This window comes from Lactuca serriola, chromosome 6, assembly GCF_051521515.1.
Source record: "Lactuca serriola cultivar US96UC23 chromosome 6, Lser_US96UC23_V15, whole genome shotgun sequence".
In the NCBI taxonomy this organism is placed as follows: Eukaryota; Viridiplantae; Streptophyta; class Magnoliopsida; order Asterales; family Asteraceae; genus Lactuca; species Lactuca serriola.
The window spans coordinates 155,805,300-155,826,469 of record NC_136413.1 but is presented as its reverse complement, the minus strand read 5'-3'; the positions used below and the strand labels follow the sequence as shown (position 1 = coordinate 155,826,469).

Genomic DNA, 21,170 nt, shown 5'->3' with positions numbered 1-21,170 from the left:
TTATTAAGGTGGCGCTTGGTTTGCAAAATATTTTTAAAGGAATTAGTATGTGTTAAGGAATTGGAATATGTCAGGGATTGCAATCCAATTTCATATTCTATTTGGTTGACAGGAATTAAATTTGAATTCAATTCCATATTATGTTTGGTTGGTAGAAAATAGAACTGAAAAAATATGAAATGACAAAATTGCCTTTTTTTTTTTTTTATTTTTTTTATTTTTTTAATAGTTTATATGTAAAAATATATTATATAAATTATAAAATTAATAAATGATGGTGATTGTGTCAGTGATGTTGACGGTGTCAGTAGTGGTGATGATGGCGACAAAGGTGATGGTGGGTAGTGGCGGAGGTGATGATTGTGGTGGCGGTAGTAATTGTGATGATGATGGTTATCGTGGCAGTCATGAGTAGTGGTGGAGGTGACAATGGTGGTGGTGTTGGTGGTGGTGGCGGAGGTGATGATAGTGATGGTGGCAATGATGGTATAGTCGTGGTGGAAGGTAGTATAGTGGTATAGGTGGTGACGGTGGTGGTGGTAGGTGGTTGTGACATTGGTGGGTGGTGGTAGAGGTAGAGTGTATCGGGTGGTGACGACGGTGATATGTGGTGGTGGTGGTTGTGGTGGAGATGGTGATAGCGGTGGTGGGTAGCAGTGGCAATGGTCGATGGTGGTGGAGGTGACGGTGCTAGTGGGTGGATGATGGTGGTAGCGGAGTTACCAATGGTGGTTTTGGTGGGTGGTAGTGGATGTGATGATGGGTGGCGGTGGTGGTGGCAACAAAGGGGTTTCATATGTAGTGTTAAAAGTAAAATGGGTAATACGGTAACATTCAACGTTCTCACTTAAAAAGAATTATAATTCCTTAAGTTTTTGGATGAAATTTATTTTTTCTCATTAGAAGGAAAATTTGACTCATTTAGGAATTTAATTCCTTTTAAAAGCTTGAACCAAATAAAAGAAAGTGATTGAATTAACTTCCAATTCCTTCTAATTCCATAGGATTCCAACAAACCAAATGACACCTTAGTTGTTTCGGTTAATGGTTTGTTAATTGTTAAACATATCAATTTGAATCAAATTAAAAAAAAATTCAAAGGTGTTGGTGTTTGAGATTGCTTTTTCAAAATAACTTGAGTTTTTTGAAAAGCTAATAAGTTAAAAATAATGTTTTGAAAAACTTAAAATCATTTTTGGAAATAACTTTTACATGAGTTTCAAAAAGGAGCTTATGAAAAAAAAATATAAAACTAAACTTTGATTTTTTCAAATTGATTTTTTTTTGGTTAAAATAGCTTCAAAAAGGAAAATTCTAAGGGATTTTAAGCTAAATATTTTTTAACTTATTTATTAATTGAGTTTTGTCATTATTTATTCCAATATTTTTTTATTATTATTATTATTTTTTAAATAAACTCGTTTTACAATCAGGTAAGTCGATAAACATTTTTGCTTACTCACAAACACCCTGTCAATGTCGTAGTGATGTAAACAGAGTAGTTACTTTTCATTATCAAGTCGGGAGGGGAAAGGGGAAACACCAAATTAGGTCGTCTTGACCACCGATTTCATTTTCTCTCGTCGAGTCGTCGGCGTCATCAACCTCACCTCCGAGGCTCCAACTTCTTCTCCGCCGCAAGCCAGTCCACTATCCCACCTTCATTCAGAAACCGACTGGAAGCCGAAGCCCAATTGTAGCTGCCAGCTACCATTTAGGTAAGAAGCCTATCCCTCTTTCTTCGTGTCTCCATGTCACTTAGACTATGTGTTTGTGTGTTTATATGACATCGGTTAGCTGTGATGATATTTGATTTCTGTTTGTTTGTGTGTTTATACTTTATATCAATCTGTAACTGTGATGATACTTGATTTGTGTGTGTTTGTGTGTTTATATCAATATTGGGTTCTCTTTCATGTGGGGTCTGGAATAAATCAGAAAAAGAGAATTGCATCAGTAAACGTCTTGATCAATCTGTAATCTGTAACTGCGTATATATAAATCTTAGATTTGTGTGTGTTTGTGTGTTTATATCAGTCTGTAACTTTTGTATCTTCTCACCTTATGTTCTAGAATGAGACAATTTAAAATGCAGCTAACAACTGAGTATGGCTTGGGTGCTCTTTAAACGTCTTGATCTGTAGCTAAAAAGGTTAATTTGATATGTTCAGATTTCAGAAGAATTTGCTTCATAGCTTCTTCTTGATTTGCTACAATATTTCTGTGGGGTTTATGTTTTCTGTTCATTGCATTTATAGCTTCTTTTTATGTTTAAAGGGGATTATGCTTCTATATGGTTTATAAAGACTACGATTTACATCTAAGTGGTTGCTAATTCGGTAATTCCCTATTTACGTTCTGAATAAGGTTCATAACAAACACATCTTTAAAGTGTTTGTACAATTTGAGTAATAGTGTAAATAGTCTAATTACTAATACATAATCAGTAGTAATTATGGTGAAAGAAGTTGTGCCCAATTACCTCTCTACTCCTTTGAGATTCAAATTTTAAACCTAGTAAGCTCTATATTCAAAGTAAACATGAATGCTTATACATTTAATACCTATTTTTTTGTACATGAAGTATTTTTTTTTTTTTCAAAATTTCTTCAATACCTAAGTTCATTCAGATCAACAATAAAATTGAAAGGTAGTTTGATTAACTTTCAAAAGTCAGATGGGAGAACTTAATTGATTCTTTACTTTGTCTTCCAGTAATCCCACAAAATCTGTCCATGTCGTGTATATATATTTTTAGGTGTAAACATTAAAAGTCAATGAGATTAGTAGTGCTTCCTCCATTATAATATATAGTGATAATTACTGGAGGGGGCAAAATGGGTAATTTTTTAATATGGACCAAACTTAGCCTGATGAGGTTAGGTTGATCCACTAATATTTTTTTTTATGAAACAGCAAAGCATTCATATATAAAAAACCACCATTAGCAAGAAGCTAAGGTGAAAAGTACAGGGAATATAACAAAAAATGGGGATATTTAGCCATCAAATGGAGAACAACTCCATTCTGTCCAGCTTTTTCCCAAATTACCCCTGAATTTAAACCACTCAAAAGCCTGTGCAATAATGAGATCCACTAATACTGTGGGTGACTTTCCACTGTTTGACCCTTTCTATCTTTATACAATCTTGTAGATTTTACCAATTTAACCTTGGAATTGAAGTCTAAGCCAAAATGACCCCCCATTTTAGGTAAATGGGTGAAAATTGTTGAGGAAGTATCCCCTAAAAACATACATATATTCATGACATTATTTAGTTCTTACTATGTGTTGATTAATTATAATAGTAGTATCTATATTTTCTTATTAAAATCAGGTTATGATGTTTTTTGCAATTTTGGTTTGTAGGGTTATAAATGAGTCGAGCTTTCATTGACTTATTCAATCTTGACTTCTATGCCTTTCATATTCAAAGTTGATGTTCTTTTTAAATAATCTGTGACATACTTATATCACATAAATATTTTACTGTTAGTATTTATTCAAAATAAAAACTTTATAAATATCATTTTTTTTCCGAAAATGTCAAATTATGTTAATCTTGGAATTGTAAAAGTAGTCACTTTGACTCACAAGTCAAAGCAAACCTCCTTTCTTGGAAATGAGTTAGTGCTATAACGATATATTTCTCCATTAACAATCATCAAATAATGTCTATATTCATTTGTGGAAAATGAATATATTTTCTTTTAAATTCAATCTATCAGGAATCCAAACACCATGGAGGACAAAACCGTCAAAACAATCGATTTTCTTCGTGCACGATTACTAGCAGAAAGATCCGTCTCAAGAACAGCAAGACAACGAGCTTACGAATTGTCAAAAAGGGTATAAACAATTTTTTATCTTTTTCCTTTTTTTTTTTTCAAAATCTTATAAATTGTTTTGCATCAGGTATCAGAGTTAGAAAAGCAGCTGAAATACGTATCCCTTCAAAGAAAAAAAGCAGAAAAAGCAACAGTAGATGTTCTTCTAATTTTAGAAAACCATGGAAGAAACGATCTTTCTGAACAGTTCAATTCAAGCTCAGATCAAGACGAAATATCCAGTCAGCATGCTGAAACAGAAACATCAACACAACTACAACATGTGAAACCAAAACCTCAGGAAAGTGAATTCTCAAGCTCCGAGGTTGAATCTTCTAGAAGCTTATCCTGGAAAAGCAGTAAAAATTCCTCCTCACGTTTTCTTGACAAAAAATACACCGAAGCTTCTAGAAGAAGACGTAGTAATAGCTTTACATCCACCGGTTCTTCACCAAGACGCGTTGGTAAATCATGTCGCCAGATCAGACACAGAGAACATAGGTCACCAAATGATGACGTGGCACAAAATGATGACGTGGCACAAAAAAATGATGGAAGTGAAAAAGACATGGAAAGGGCGTTGGAACGTCAAGCTCAATTTATCGCTCGATATGAAGCAGAGGAAAAGGCACAAAGAGAATGGGAGGATAAGTTTAGAGAAAATGTATGTCATCTTATTTCTTTACTTTTTATTTTTTTAATGACAGAATTATTTAATATTCTTGAATATGTTCAGGACTGGTGTGACCCTGGGACCCACTCAGATGTAACAGAGGAAAGAGACGAAATTAAGGGTGCAGCTCCTCCGGTCATACCATCACCTTGCTGTAATGACAAAACTACCCCTGGAAGTGGAAGTGAAGAAGTTGATGCCAAATTAAGTGAAGAACCCAACATCAAGATAGAGACTGAAGACCCAAAGAACAGTGACGTGGTCAACAATGTCAATGTGTCAGATAATCAAATTCAAAACCATCCACAATCTACACAGTTTATCCCAGGACACGTGTCATCTTCTCAAAACAGTAGCTTGTTGGATAAAGGTGAAGAAACTTCAGGTAATAAGTCATATGAAACTAACGTTGGAACTCATGAAAATCCGGGTGAATTGGGATCTGTTCTTGAGGCGCTTCAACAGGCTAAATTATCACTTAGATCCCTCGAAAAAGTTCCATTGTTACAAAATGGTCCCTCTGTTCCTGCTTACAGATCCATGGAGAAATTCCCAGTTCCTTTCAGCTCTGTTGGGCTTTTCAGGTTACCAATTGATTATGAATATGGAGCTGGAGTTAACAATAATAATAATAACTTATTAACTTATGATTCTAGATTAAGTTTGACTAGTCAACAACACACTGGGCCTTCTGGAGGTCAATTTGGTCAATTTGTTACAGAATCCCTTTCTAGTTCATCTGGGTCTCTTGATGATCGATTTCGCATGGTCCCCACCTTCCCTTACCAAGAAACCGGCTTGCCTGCCCTTGACCCAAGATTTGGTGTGGGTCCGCCTGCCCGTGACCCAAGATTGGATGTGGGTTTTGGCCCGTCTGCCCGTGACCCAAGATTGGATGTGGGTTTTGGCCTGTCTGCCCGTGATCCAAGATTTGATGTGGGTGCCCGTGACCCAAGATTGGATGTGGGTTTGGGCCTGTCTGCCAATGATCCAAGATCACTTGTGGGTTTGGGCCTGTCTCCCCGTGATCCAAGATTTGATGTGGGTGCCCGTGACCCAAGATTGGATGCGGGTTTCGGTCAGGCTGCCCGTGATTCGCGATTGGAAATTGGCCCGACTTTTCAAGCCCGATCATTATATGGTGATTATATCAGACCAAATATGTACAAGTAAGATTGCATGGAACAATGTGTAAAGCTTTTAATATATTTGGTAGTTAAAAGGTGGGTTTCTTTGTTTTTTGTTGGGTTCTGTATTTATAAGCTAATTATACAATATACTTGTATCATTGTGATTTGTGAAATAGACTTAGATGTATTCATGTTGTAGATTCATCGGTATTGTTGATTTGACCTCAGTTATTATGTTAAAGTAAAGTTTGACTTTTAAATACAATTTGAAAAAATAATGTTTGGATTATGTTTTTTTTTTTTTTTTAGAACCGGCAATTATAATTTTATTATAAGACACTCATTAGTGAGAGTCACATATTACATTAATTTACATAAAAAAGAAAGGGGATTTTGTCCATTCTCCCCATATAAAATTTCCTTACCATATCTATGTTTGATCCATACATAAACCATGGATTTTACTCCTTCAAACACCAGATCCGGACCGATAAATTTTAAATTGAAGATTCTATCATTTTTTGCTTTCCAAATACCCCATAATGCACCAAAAATGACTGCGTTCATTGTTCTCCTCTTTTTTTGGGGGATGTCCACAATCTGCTGCAAAGTTTAGGATCTCCTTAATATTGGTTAGTTGGTGAGGCATGATACCACACCAATTCCAAACCCGATTCCAAATTGTATCTGCAAACGGGCACGTGATCAGCATATGATCTGTGAACTCAGTATCTGAGATGCAAGCATTGTAGTTTAATGTCTGTATCTGTACTCCTCGCGTAATAAGAGCGTTCATTGATGGAATCCGATCCAGCCTTGCTCTCCACACAAAACAACTCACTTTGAACGGGATCCAGTTGCACCACATGAAGGCTCCATCAGGTATCCAATGACCTACCCGCTCGATCTTTCCTCTTAGAGCAGCGAATCTAAATTTCCCATCAAACACAAAGTTTGAGTCCCATCCCGTATCCACCTGTTTCCATCGAATCCCTTCCGTGTCTGCAATGGAAAATTTACCAAGAGCATTTTTACATTTATCAATGTTCCACCAAACTTCGCTTAGGTACCTAGAAGATATCTGACTAGGCTGAATCATATCAAGACTGTGTAGACCCTTTATGATCTTAACCCATAATGAGTCATATTCGTTGACAATGATAAATAAAATGTGGAGAGGTTACCCAAAATTGCCTTTGCTAGAGTCACCCTCCCACCAAAGCTCAAGGTCTTTGCCTTCCATCTAGAAAGTTTATTTATGAGTTTTTCAAGTATCGGGTTCCAAGAGCTTTTCCTGTTCATATTCATCCCCACTGGTATCCCAAGGTATGTGAATGGCAGTGCACTAGGCTCACATCCTAACGGTAAGGCCCCGTTTTCAACATCTTGAGAATTAACACCTATGCCAAAAACTTTCGATTTATTAAAGTTAACTCTTAAGCCGAAAGACACTTGGAAGCATTTGAGAATCCTCGCGAGTTTTTTAATATTTTGGCTAGACCATTCGTCAATGAATAGGGCATCATCCGCGTAGAATAGATGTGATACTTTAATATCAGAATTTGGAATAGATATACCTTGAAAGACACCTTTGACCACTGCTTCCTTTAATGCTATATTCAACCCTTCCATGGCCAATATAAAGAGAAATGGCGAAAGAGGGTCTCCCTGCCTTACTCCTTTTTCAAGTTGAAACTCCGCAGTTGGACTACCGTTCACCAATATCGAGGCCCTTGCCGACTCCAAACAACCTTTTATCCAAGACCTCTATTTTATTCCGAAGTTCATCTGCTGCATCATAGAATCCAAGAATTTCCAATTTACCGAGTCAAAAGCTTTATTAAAATATGCTTTGAAGAGCAAAATCTTCTTATTGAGCTTCTTCCCCCATGAACACAACTCGTTAACTATGAGCGGTCATTCAAGAATATTCCGCCCTTCCACAAATGCAGTTTGAACTTCATCAATACATTCACCCATCACCAAACGGATTCTTGAAGCTAGGATCTTTGCTATTATTTTGTATAATGAACCAATAAGACTAATTTTCTGTAATCACCAAGGGATAGAGGGTCTTTAACCTTAGCCGCCAGTGTTATGAACGAAGAGTTACATCCCCGGGAGAGAATACCCTATTTCTCGAAATGTTTCACATACACAATAATATCCTCCTTCAAGACCTCCCAATATTTTTTCAGGAAATTGAAAGTGAAACCATCCGATCCAGGAGCCTTATCATTCCCGCATTCCCATACAGCCCTTTTCACTTCATCTTTAGATACACATCCTTCCAAAAGCTCACTGCTAGTACTAGAAAGCTTTTTAAATCCGTTACTTTTGAATTCCGGTCTTGCCTTCCATTGCTCTTTAAATTTTGCCGAAAAAAATTTAAATACTTCATCTTTAATCACGCCTGGTTGACTTGTCCACTGACCATTTAGCATGAGTTCGTTTATAGTATTTTTTGTGTTCCTGATGTTTACAAAACCATGAAAAAATTTGGTATTTTCATCCCCATCTGTCAACCATTTTAATCTTGATTTTTCTCTCAGATCAATGCTCACCGTTTTCTCCAGTTCTGAAAGTCTACTGGATAATCCAGCCCATTCTTTAATTTCAGGACTCTGTAATTCCTTCCTTTCGACCTTTTTATCCAGTTCAATCAATCTTCCTTTAAGCTTTGATATCTCTATAGCCTCCTTTGAATGTTCCATTAATCTCCAACTTCTAATTTTGTTTTTTAAGAACTTCAGTTTATTAACAAAATATAGATCAGGTGCCCCGTATAGGAATGACAACGGGGTGGGTTCGGGGCGGGGCATGGATTCCCAAACCCGCCCCGATAACTTTCGGGTATCTTATCGGGGCGCCCCATTGGGTTTCGGGTTTCCCCGTCGGGTTTCGGGTATCTTATCGGGTTTACAACAATTGATAACGAAATCTTTATTCTCTTTTAGGGTACCCCAATGTCTTATAAAATATACATGTTCTAGCAACTCTTTTAAATTAAAAACATGATGCATCATTTTAATAAAATAAACTGGACGTTATATTAAAAATTATTTGATTTAAGTTTTTTTTAATACGTCAAAACACATAAAAATGATCATTAACACCAGATTGTTAATAACTAAAAAAATTGTCCACAATAAGTATTTTATATTTGAACGCGTACAATTAACAGCAAAATTTTTTGAACATATTATATATATATATATATATATATATATATATATATATATATATATATATATATATATATATATATATATATAATCGGGGCGGGGCGGGTCGGGGCGAGGATAACCCACTCCCTGCCCCGAACCCGATAAAAAACCCGATAACGACCCGTTACCCGACCCGAAATGATCGGGTTTCGGGTTTCCCCGTCGGGTTCGGGTTTTTTTGCCATCCCTAGCCCCGTATCCTCTAAATTCTGATATTGCCCTGAGAACGACTTCATTAAACTCTGGTCGAAGAATCCACGAATTAAAGAGTCTGAATGGAATAGGCCCATAATCCATCGAGCTTAATTCAAGAAAAATTGGGCAATGGTCAGATTGTTCCCTGGGAAGAGCAGTGCATGAGGCTTGTGGGAACTTTGATACAAATTCCGGACATACAAGAATCCTATCCAGTTTAATTAGTTTTGCACCAGCATTTTGGTAATACGTGAACTTAAATCCTCCCATTTTTAATTCATGTAGTCCGCCATCTTGAATGAACTTGTTGAAGTCAAGAGCTGTGATACAGTAAAAATTGGAGTTTATCCTTTCATCCCTTCTTCTTACTGCATTGAAATCGCCATGAGTACCCACGCGACTTTCTTGATCTCATTAACTGTAATAGATTCTCCCACAGACACCGTTTCTCCGTAATAAATTGTGGAGCATATATATTAACAATGGCAATGTTCAGGCCCGAACCTTGACATACTCCATTATTCACTAAAAAGAATTGAGATTTGACTGATTCTGTAAAGGAAAAGTAAGACTTATCCCAAATAGTAAGGATGCCCCCCGACCTAACCCTTGCTTCAACACAATCGAAGCCATAATTTTCGTCCCCACCCCTTTGTGATAGCTGATTCCTCCACCCCCAGTTGAAGTTGCGTTTCCTGTATACATACTAAGGATATATAAGTAAAGTCCCAATATTTTCATCGATTTGACAAGAAAGTCCTAAACTTTATTTTTTTGACAGTAAAGTCCAAATTACCGGCAGTTTTTGACACTTTTACCCTTTTTCCCCGGTTAGCCGGTAATTAGGACTTTTTTGTCAACAAAATAAAGTTTAGGACTTTCTTGTCAAATCGTCAATTAGGACTTTACTGTAAAAAAAAATAAACTTTAGGACTTTTTTGTCAAATCGTTCAAAATATTGGGACTTTAGTGAATATATAATTTTTTTGTTAGAAATTTAATGGTATGATACTTTTTAAGCATAAGAGTTATTGAAACCTTCTCTAATCAGCTAGATCCTATTGAAATCCTTTACATTTGCTTCTTGTTAAATCGTTTTTTTAATCTCAACGAATCGACATTGAAAAAAATTGAGATAATCAAGAAAGAAAGAAAGAACCAGGGTTGTGTTGGCTTTTTGCAGTCTCAAAAATGGAGAAATTAGAAACCTATAAAAACGAAATTGCCCTAGCTTTATACAAACACAAACAACACATGCCTAGTCAAAAGGGTGTGAATGTGGAGAAGGGAAAGAAGGGCAATTTCGTTTTTATAGGTTTCTAAGTTTGACAAAGTCAACTCAGTGAACCACCACGTCGTGGCCAAATCAGGACAAAAAATCGAGAGGCAAAGCACCATCATGTTGTGGGCTTTTCTTGGCCACGTCGTGGTCTCTGGAAAAATGCCCATTTCCCTTTATCAAGAGCTTAATCCATAAATACCAAGACTCAAAACATCAGATCTGATACCTAATAGCTTCATAATGGATAAATTTTCCAACTTTGTCCATTAGAATGGTCCAAACAACCAATATCAAGATTTTAAGTCTCAAAGGGACCAAGAATACATATTTCTCAACTTAATAGATTAAGTCCAAAGTCTCCAACCTTTAGATATGAATCAACATGATGTTTAGATGGATAAAGTTTCCAACTTTATCCATAATAATGCCACAAACTTTCAAGATCTAAACTTTAATACACCAAAATGATCTAAAGGAGCAAGAGAACTTGTATGGATTAAAGAGAAGGCAAAAGATCATAAATTTCCTAGTCCACGAGGTCCAAGAAGCATTCCAAACTGATTAAAAGATGTTGGAGTCCACTCAACTCCAAGATCAGCCATAAAATGAACCAAAAGTTCCAAAAACCACAAACGACATGATCTAATGAACTTGAAGGGTCTAGTTTATGGTTTGGGCTAGGTTATCTATGTATATGTCTTAAAGGGTCTTTTATCATGTAATAGTGTGTCTTGGATGGGTTTACGACCAAGAGGTGTGTTTACGGCCGTAAACAGGTTTACGACCGTAAGCCTGTTTACGGTTAGCCTTCCCCTATATATTGGGTATGTCTGTGTCTATCAGTAGTTGTTGATGATCCACAAAGTTTACGGTCATTAGTGTGCGTGTCCAAGTTGTACCCGGCGTTTCTTTGATATAAACGTGTGCAAAGCTTGGTTTAATCTTCTTCTACTCCATTCTTATCTTGTTTGATTGTCATATTGCTTGATCACTAGTTAAGATCCTTGTTTCTAGGGCCTTACAATTGGTATCAGAGCAAACCCGATGTCAAATCATCTTACAATCACATTCACAGTCAAAGGAGCTTAGTTTCATCACTGTTTGAGACTTGATTTGGTGTTTTCATGGCAAAAAGGGATTACATCTACTTAAAATTCGTGTTTTCATCAAATACTGGGCATTTATGATCAAGAGTTCATGGCCGTAAACTCATATTCATGGCCGTAAACTATCAATCTTCAATAACTGAAATCTCTGTTCACGGCCGTAAATTCCCATTCATGGCCGTAAACTGATTATCTTCAGTGACCGTAAACAGGAAATCTTCAGAAACCGTAAACAGGCAATCTTCAGTGACCGGAATCTCAACTGTAAACTCCTCATCAACCGAAATCTCGACCATAAACTCCTCAACCGGAAAGCTAACTGAAAACTGTGTTTACGGCCGTAAACGTGTGGCCGTAAACTAATCTTTTGGTGATTTAGTTTATTTTTTTTCAAGTCATTTCAAATTAAAAAAAAAAAAACTTAAAAAAAAAACAAAACAAAAATGGATTCTCAAAGCCCAGCAATTCATCATGAATTAGATTCAATCATGGAACAACCACTCGCATTCCACGCTTGTTATTAGCAGAAGGGTTCCCGGAATGGAAATACCGGATCGAGAAATACATCAAGATGAAAGATTTCAAGGTTTAGCGAAACATTCTCAAAGGACCAGTCAGAATCACCACTACTCTTGCAAATGGACAAATAATTGATAAAGTGTATGCTGATTATACTGATGAAGACTTTGAAAAGGTTGAAGAACAGGAAAGGGCATTGTCTACTTTAACTATGGCTTTGCCTCCTGATATTGCTCAAGGATTCAGAGAGTATGATTCAACCAAGGCATTGTGGGAAGCCTTATTTGAGGTCTATGAGGGCAATGAAGACATGAAACAGAGTTGACAAGACATGTTAAGACATAAATTCAATATGTTTAATCATGTTCTTAGAGAATCTCTAGAAGCCCAGTTGCAGCGTTTTATCACATTCACCACTGAAATGAGTTCAACCGGGATTTATGTGACTTAGTCAGAGATAAACAAAAAACTGCTGAATTCACTTCCGAAAAGCATGGGATATGAACGTGGCTTTCATCAAGAAAACGAAAGATGTCAATCGTCTCAGTCTTGCTGAAACTATGACAATCATCAAAGCCTGTGATCTTGATGATAAGCAACGAGAGATCAATCATGTGAATTCCTACTCAACTGCAAATCTTGGGACCTCTTCAAATAATGCCTTTTCATCTTTTACCTCCTCTCCAAGTCAAGATTTTGCCGTTCAACAACCTCAGAATCAAACTTTTGTTGCTCCATCAGCTGCACCATTTGTTGCTTCATCATCTATGTCTCATTCACAAAGTCAACCTTTTGTTGTTCCACAAGCTGCTTCTTCCTCCAAAGCACCAGTTATGGTTCCTGCTCCCAATCCTAAAGAAAGCGATGAAAATTTAGCTCTTGCCATTGGACTTGTCAATTGCTATAATGCATTTGTATTTGGAGAGCTTCCACCTCAACTCTCATTTGTTGATCTGGATCAAATTCATCCAGAAGATGTGGAAGAAATGGATATTACTTGGCAGATAGCGATGGCAGTGTTCAGGGCAAAACAATTTGCAAAGAAGACGGGAAAGAACAACTTGGGGATGAATGCTGACAAGAAGGTTGGAGTTAACAAGGGCAAGATTCGATGTTATAATTGCCACGAACCCGGTCATTTTGCTTGTGAGTGTCCGAAGCCAGATAGAAGGGTAAACAATGATAGAACAATGGTTCCAGTGGGAAATAGTCGAGGAAATGCTGCTATCAACAGTGAGACTGCTAATCTGGCAGTGATTGCTCAATCCTTTGACTGGGAGGACCAGATTCAGGCACTAAATATTTCAGGACCTGAGAGTGCTCACTTTTATCAAATCAATGATGCTCCAGAAGAGAAAGCTGAAGTTGATCCTAAAGAAGAAATGATGGAGTTGCAGTTTGCCTTTATGGTATCTTCTACTCAGAGCCTGAGAAGAAGAAGAAATGATGGAGTCACACAATCTGATTCTTGCACATGTTCTTATAGGAAAAGTAAGGGTGTCAGTTAGAGATGCAAACGGATCGACTATTCCCCGCTACCCGTGGGGACCTAACCCGAACAGATCGGGGATTCCCCACCTTAGCGGGTAACGGATCGAGAATGGGTATTAGATATCTTACCCGAAACGGGGATGGGGTGGGGACGTGTATTGTACTATCCGCCCCATTTAAAACCCGATATATATATATATATATATATATATATATATATAACACACACACACACACGGTATGAGACCTGTGTATTACACGTGTTGATTTAAAAAAAGATTAAACATTAAAGTGTAAAAAAAATATTTTTAATGTATAACTTTAAAATAAGAAAGGAAGAAATGTATTTATTGCAATTTAATATCATATATATGATATTTAATATTTTACATATATAAGTATATGACTTTAATTTTAAAAATTGAAACAAACCAAATATTGATAAATGGATAATATTTATTTTAAAAATACCACAAAATGACAAGTGTCAAAACTCATAAAAGATTGACATGTGACAAAAAGACCTTCATTTATTTAAGATGATATATATATATATATATATATATATATATATATATATATATATATATATATGGCTAGGTTATTTTGTTTCTTACCTTTATTGTGTGCTAGAATGCACTAATAGGAATTTAGTAAATTATATAAATATTTAATTAAATAAATATATATATATATATATATATATATATATATTAAATGATTTCCATAATTATATAAATATTAAATGATATCCATAATTATAATTCTTTTTTTATGGAAACTAATTAAATCTATCATTAATGTCAGCAATACCATTCTTTCAGAATGAATTCACATCTAGGTTTTTATATATGAGTTCGTATTTTGTTTCAGGACTCAGTCACTTAAAATACAATAAAGTTGCATGTAATATGAAAAACGAGAGTGCAATCTACTAGAATACACTTTCATTCTGCTGGAACACACTTTCATTCTTCTAGATATGAATTCATAAAAATGAGTTATAATTATGGATAACATTTAATATACATATAATTAATACTAAATTCCTATTGGTACATTCTAGCACACAATAGATGTGAAAAACATTTGAACCTACCTCTCTCTCTCTCTCTCTCTCTCTCTCTATATATATATATATATATATATATATATATATATATATATATATATATATATATTTGAAATAAGTTTCAATTTTATTAATTACTATTTAACTAGATGGAATCAAGCGCGCACGTTGACGCTTATTCAAAAAAAAAATTTCTTTCTTTCATCTTGTAAATGTACTACTGGAACATATCATTATATTGATGAATATATAGTTAACATACATATATTTTTGGAAACTTCTTACATAGGGATTCAGGAAACAAAATACTTTAACATAGCAAAATACATGCATAGAAATTAATAGGGTATAGAATTTATTAATGGCAATGATGAAATTTCAGTATTTTCAAAGTATAATGCTATAATAAACAAATCAACAAAGCTACATTGCTATTTATTGCATTTATCTTAATAAGATAAAAAGTAAGTGAACGAACATATGCATAATTTCAATTTTAGAATACACCATCTAATAGCAATGTACTTTCACCCATTTCAAAATGGATCCCTCCTACTCTGATTCGACAATGTTGTTTACTTTGAGACGGAGGTGGTTTTCACTTTTTTGGTCAGTGAAGGTGAAGATATTGTCTTCAATGTCGATTTTTACAATGTTTGTCATCAGTTTATCAACCAACTTTAAGCCTGACTACAAAACAACAAAACACACTGAATTAAATTTTTCCATGTATTTCAATTCCACTATTCTGTTTCTACAAAAAAATGAAAATTTAAAAAATTTAATTTTTGACATTTTGTATATCAGTTTTTTGTTCAATTTTTATTTCTAGATATTCTAAAAAAAAGCATAAAGAAACAAATACAAGATTTTTTTATTTCTCACATTTTTCCAAATAAACTATTCAGTTTTACACATATAACCGGTGGTTCATATATTTTCCTGGATTGTGGATATTACTATTCTTGGATATAAGAGAGAAAAATGGTCAAATGACAGTTTATGTTCATATTGTTTTTTAGAATTGTGTTCTATTTTGTATTGGGTATGTGTCATGTTTGTTACTAAATCGGTTTGTTGTCGAACAACATAATACATCTTAGTATCTCATAAAAACCTATTGTATACCTAAAATTTTAGATTATTACATTTTAATCATGTTTTCTTTTGATAAAAATATTTTTTTAAAAAAAATAGAAATTGTATCTGAAACCGGTTTTGGTCCTAATGGTTCCATGAGTTGTTCCAAAATATCAGAGACCAATGTATCGGGTTCCATTTCTGGTCCCAACAATCCACGAATCACCGGTTCTGGTCTCGACTTTAATCGGGTACCCAGGTATGCTCATCCTCAGTAGTGACCATTGCCATTTGTATTTAGCATTAACTCCATACAAAAGGTAAAATAGTCGTTCACAGTTATTCAAATGAAAAAAATAACAATATTTGTTTACCTTTTTGGTTGGTGTCAAAAGAGCTGCATAGGGACATAATTTTTGTTTTAAAGTGCATAAATGGAAAGGGGATGTAAGGAAAATCTACCATTTCGTGTTCCATCTTCTTTATCAGTATGTAGTTAGAAATAAGTATTTGGTGGTAACCTTACTAATCTTTCAGCCTTGTCCACAACTTCACTTAAGTTCTGACAGTGTAGTCTCGAGTATGAGTGGGTTTTGTTTTAAAATAAATTTGGTCCCTAAATCTTTTCCTTTGCAATTTTGGTCCTTATTTGAAGTTTATTTGAACTTTTTTGGTCCCCAAACTGCATAAAATGGCAATATTTATGGGACTAAATAAAGTCATTTACTTAGAACAGAAAATAAAAGCGTCACAACAGCCTCGTTAGAAAAACAGACAGGTGATGAATATAAATAATGATACGACTTTTTAGTGTTGATTTGTCTACCTTAATGGAATCTTCTACAATCATCGTGATTCTTTGTGGAGTTAATGTGTTAAGAGGAGCATCTCGTATTTCTTCATATACCTTGTATAAAATGTATAACAGAGAGAAGCTACACAGCAAACATCCACACAAATATAACTAATATTAGATTTGGTTCCAATATATAATAAAGGGACAATAGTGTAAATTGAAAACTTAACTGTACCTTTCATTGCATTGATGAATAAACTGTTGAAACCAACTGGAGAATAAATTGGTTATCTTGTTGCTTTTGGAGCAACCACAGACATACCCTGATCAATCATGAGAAGCATGTTTTTAAAATTGGTCAATTTTGGTTACTATATATTATTGAATATTGATAGATGATAGATCATTAACTAACCTTCGCAAAAATGATGTGCTATGGGGAAAAGATTTCGACACCAGTGCCCAAGTCGTATAGCACATTAGGTAGATATTAAAAATAGTTTCTTGATGTTAAATATTTGATAGTTATATAGATGAACAAAGAACAAAAAGAATGACACAAAGTAGAAAATCAATATTCTCCACCGTTTGGGTTCTGCATCTGTGAGTGCATTATCCTTCTTACAACACCCAATGATTAATTCACTGAAAATATCATTGTCCAACTCAATCTCAATCCTCTCCATCATAAATCCCACTTACCATGATATAAAATGTATTCGCAGTAGAGCAACACCTATGTGAAGCATTTCATCGAACACTTGGACTGTACTCTCAGCCCTACCTGATTTATAGTAGTTGCAAATGATTGAATTCCTTCAGAAAAAGAAGATTAAAGTGAGGATGTAGCTTCGATTAATCTATAGTGAATAACCGATTTGAAGTTAGAAATAACCTGCTTTGATAGAGGAGACATGAAACGGAGGTTTATGGAAGGATTCGAAATCCCGAGGAAGTATCGACACCATCTGAAAATTGCAGACTTCATTAAAGATAGCAAATCGAGAACCGCAGACAACACCTAAATATTGAGGTGTCAACGAAGTAGCAGTATTCATACCAATCTCTCTTTCTCCATCCATCCACAAAAAATTTCATCTCCAGGGAAGAGCATCAGTTAAAAACACAAACAACAAATTTTGGCCTTTGCTAATGTGGTGCGACAGCAAAGACAGCCTGCTGGTGTAGTGCTTCGATGGTGGTCGGAGAGAAAGCAGGATTGAGCAGAGTTAGCGGTAGGGTACAACAAATACATACTTGAAGTCTTTTTGCAACAACTGGAAGAATAAGCAAGCAAAAGCAAATACCTAAAATAGAAAATTGAGAAGAACTTTCATCCAATACGTCGCCGGTGGAGAAAAGCTGAAGGCGACGATGGGAAATCGAGTATTTGTAGAAGAGACAGGTCTATCAAAAGAAAAAATGGAGCAGACAGAAATTAGAGTTTTGGAAATAGCTTAGATCGATATACCTGGTTGTGGGCTTTCCTTCCGTGAAGGGCTACTACAACACCGGTTATATACGTCGGAGTTAATAGAGAAACGGAACGACGGTGAGTGGCCGACGAGACAGAGGGAGAACGAAGGAGGAGAGAAGAGAGAGAAGGCGTAGATCGTTTGTGGGAAAACAGGAGGCTTTCTTTCGAAGAAGTAATTACAGATTGGTAGAATTGGCGGTGAAGGCCACATGTCGACTTCCAGAGATTCCAAGACATGGAGCCGGAAGGACCAAACTGTCAATATGTCCAAAGTAATGTGCCAAAATTCTTAAGTAAGAAATTGGTGTGGGAATTTCGTGAGACAAGTGGCAAAAGCAGTAAGCGAATAAAATTAAGTGGCATAAAAAGTTTCCTGTTCACCATCTTTTTAAGGATTAATAGTATGTATAATAGGTTTCAATTTACAAGAAAGAGAATAATAAGCATGTCTCTTAGTAAATTGTGAAGGGTCGTGCTTAATAAACTGGGAGCCATTTCTAAGAGGGTGTTTGGTTTAACTTTTGTGGGGCAAAAGTCCTTTTTGTAAAAGGACTTTTTGGAAAAGTTATTTTTTAAAATGTGTTTGGATTAGCTTTTGAAGGGAAAAGTCAAAAGTTAAAGTGTTTGATTTAACTTTTATATGTAAAATGACAAAAAAGGACATGTTTACATATTTACATTGATTTACTAATTTACATATATTATTTTATATAAAAAAAATTTTAAACACATATTATAATTTTATAAACATTTTATTAGAAAATATAAAATATAAATTTATTTTAAAATATTTCTAATTTTTTAGATTATACCATGAAAATATTAAAATTAGTACGTTCATACAAATTGTAAATAATTTATAAGAGGACTTTTTGTATTAGACCATGACAATATTAGAATTACGTTCATATAAATGTAAAATATAAATTACGTTCATACAAATTAAAATATTTCTAATTTTTTGGATTAGACCATGACAATATTAAAATTACGCTCATACAAATTGTAAATAATTCATAAAAAAATATCATAGATAATATTACATTCATCTACGTAATGTGATTATATCTTGTGCAATAATATCCCGTCTCGCTGCCATATATAAATCATCATTGCTCGTGCGACGTGTACTTGGACCTTCTTCATAAACATCACTACCGGTATCACCTCGTACGGGATTGTAGGATTCATAAACACCATGAAGCTACGATTATCCCACCCAAATTTTGGTTTTTTCATTTTTAAAGATGTTTCACAATCACCAATTGTAGTGTTGTTTTCATCCATTATCTGTGAATACATATAGTATTAACATTTAAGCAACAAACCAATTTCATTAACCTTTCTAAATGATTTCATTAGTTTATCAAAATTTTAATCAAAACAGAAAAAATAGATTATCACAACATATCAATGTCACAACATTCAACAATATACAATGATAATACTTTGTTAATGATCTTAGTTAACATTATTTTTATCAAATATTGCATTTTTTTAAACAACAAATATGTCAAAACCCTTAACTTACCATGGGTTTTCGGAACAAATATGTCAAAACAGTCATCTGTTAACACAAACATAATCCATGAACAAAAAATTTCATCAGCTTGATATTTCATCAATTTCACTAATTGCTAATTCATTTTTCATAAAGTTCACAAAATAATTACTATTTGACAGCATATTTCAGAAATCAGGAATAACAAATCACTATTTTAGATGCTAGAGAGAAGAACAATTCAAGGAAATTTTGAAATCGGTAGGAGCACATTTCACAGCAAATCAATTTCACAGCATATCAATTGTTTCAGAGGCTAGAGAGAAGACCAGTTCATGGAAAATTTGGAAATCAATTTCACAGCATATCAATTATTTCACAGCACATCATTTTCACAGTAAATCAATTACATTTAATATCAATTTCAGAAATCTAAAATCAAATGGAAATCGGAAATCAAATGTAACATCAGAAATCGGAAATCAAATGTAACATCATAGATCGGAAATCAAATGGAAATCGGAAATAGATAGGAAGAGATTGCAACATCTGAGATCGGAAATCACATCTGAGATCGGAAATTGTAATGAAAAGAAACAAACCTGATCGCGGGGTTGCAGATCGCCCAGTGTCGCCGGTGTTGTAGGTCGCCGGCGTCGCCGGTTTGTTGCAAGTCGAGTCGCGAAAAGCTAAGCTGCGTCGCCGGTTTGTTGCAAATCGAGACGCGTCGCCGACGGAGAGAACAAGAAGAGAGATTCGTATATGTGAATGTGAACTGGGAATGACGTTAATTAGGGTGGACAAGGGTATATTGGTAATTTCTAATTTTTAGTTGGTGAAAAGTTAGAAAAAGTCAGGAATACGTGACTTTTCAAAAAGACTCAAAATACACTATAGAAAAAGTCATTTTCAAAAGTCAGTTTTACCTTACCAAACATCTTTTTAGACTTTTTGTAAAAGATAAAGAAAAAGTCATTTGAAAAGTCAAACCAAACACCCTCTAAGTATTTAATAGATTTTAATTACAATAGATATAATACTATTTTATGTACTCAATTTTGAGTATTTGTTATTTGCGACTAAATTGATTTTCAATTTATATGTAAAGCTATCTGTACTCGATTTTTTTTGCGACATATATGTAGTCGATTTGTTCAAAAAACGGATTTGCAATGGATTTTTATTTGCAATCGATATCTACTTTTTTTCTTTGCACTTCACTGACTCGATTTATCTTAACGAATATGTGAATCTGTAACGTCTATGTATTCTACTGCGTCGATTCTATATGTATTCAAAGAATCTATTTGTAATCGTTTTATCTGGTATCTTTCTGCTATGATACTTTGGATATTTATACTATTATGAGCTTGCTAATGATTTATATGACTGTATCATGTGTATTTTTAATTACTTCCTATGACTTTGAAGTTACTGCGTTTAATTTCCTTTTCCCTGTTTATGTAGTTTGTTTCATGTGTTCTTGTAGTGAGACGATATAAAATTCAACAACCCATGGAGCCAAATTGTGAGGCTGGCTGTTGGAAGTACTAATGTTGGGGCTGTTGAATATCAAATATATATTTTTTTAAACAAGATTACAGTAAATTTGTCATTTTGTTTTAGTTTCCTACCAAAATTTTAGAATATCATGATAATCCTTTTTGTATTTTGTAGTCTTTGAGAATGAAAGATAAAAATTTGAACGTTTTAATTATTGTTTATAATTTTTATATTTTCAGATTAAGAAAAAATGAAATTTATTTTTTAAATGGGTATCCATCGGGTTCCCC

The 21,170-nt window shown here is 34.6% G+C and overlaps 1 protein-coding gene and 1 long non-coding RNA gene across 2 annotated transcripts; one reads left to right on the top strand and one right to left on the bottom strand.

The window, feature by feature from the left end:
- Nucleotides 1-1,477: 1,477 nt before the first annotated feature.
- On the top strand, nt 1,478-5,896 carry LOC145057132 (transcriptional regulator ATRX). Its single transcript, XM_079004907.1, has 4 exons — nt 1,478-1,718; nt 3,730-3,850; nt 3,917-4,492; nt 4,565-5,896. Exons 2-4 carry the CDS (start codon nt 3,743-3,745, stop codon nt 5,672-5,674), a joined length of 1,794 nt encoding a protein of 597 aa, XP_078861033.1. The 5' UTR covers nt 1,478-1,718; nt 3,730-3,742; the 3' UTR covers nt 5,675-5,896.
- A 12,865-nt stretch (nt 5,897-18,761) lies between these two features.
- Nucleotides 18,762-20,091, bottom strand: LOC145058839 (uncharacterized). Its single transcript, XR_013686536.1, has 2 exons — nt 19,980-20,091; nt 18,762-19,166 (listed from the first exon to the last, which is right to left on the bottom strand). It is a non-coding gene; the product is annotated as an uncharacterized LOC145058839 (long non-coding RNA).
- Nucleotides 20,092-21,170: the final 1,079 nt, after the last annotated feature.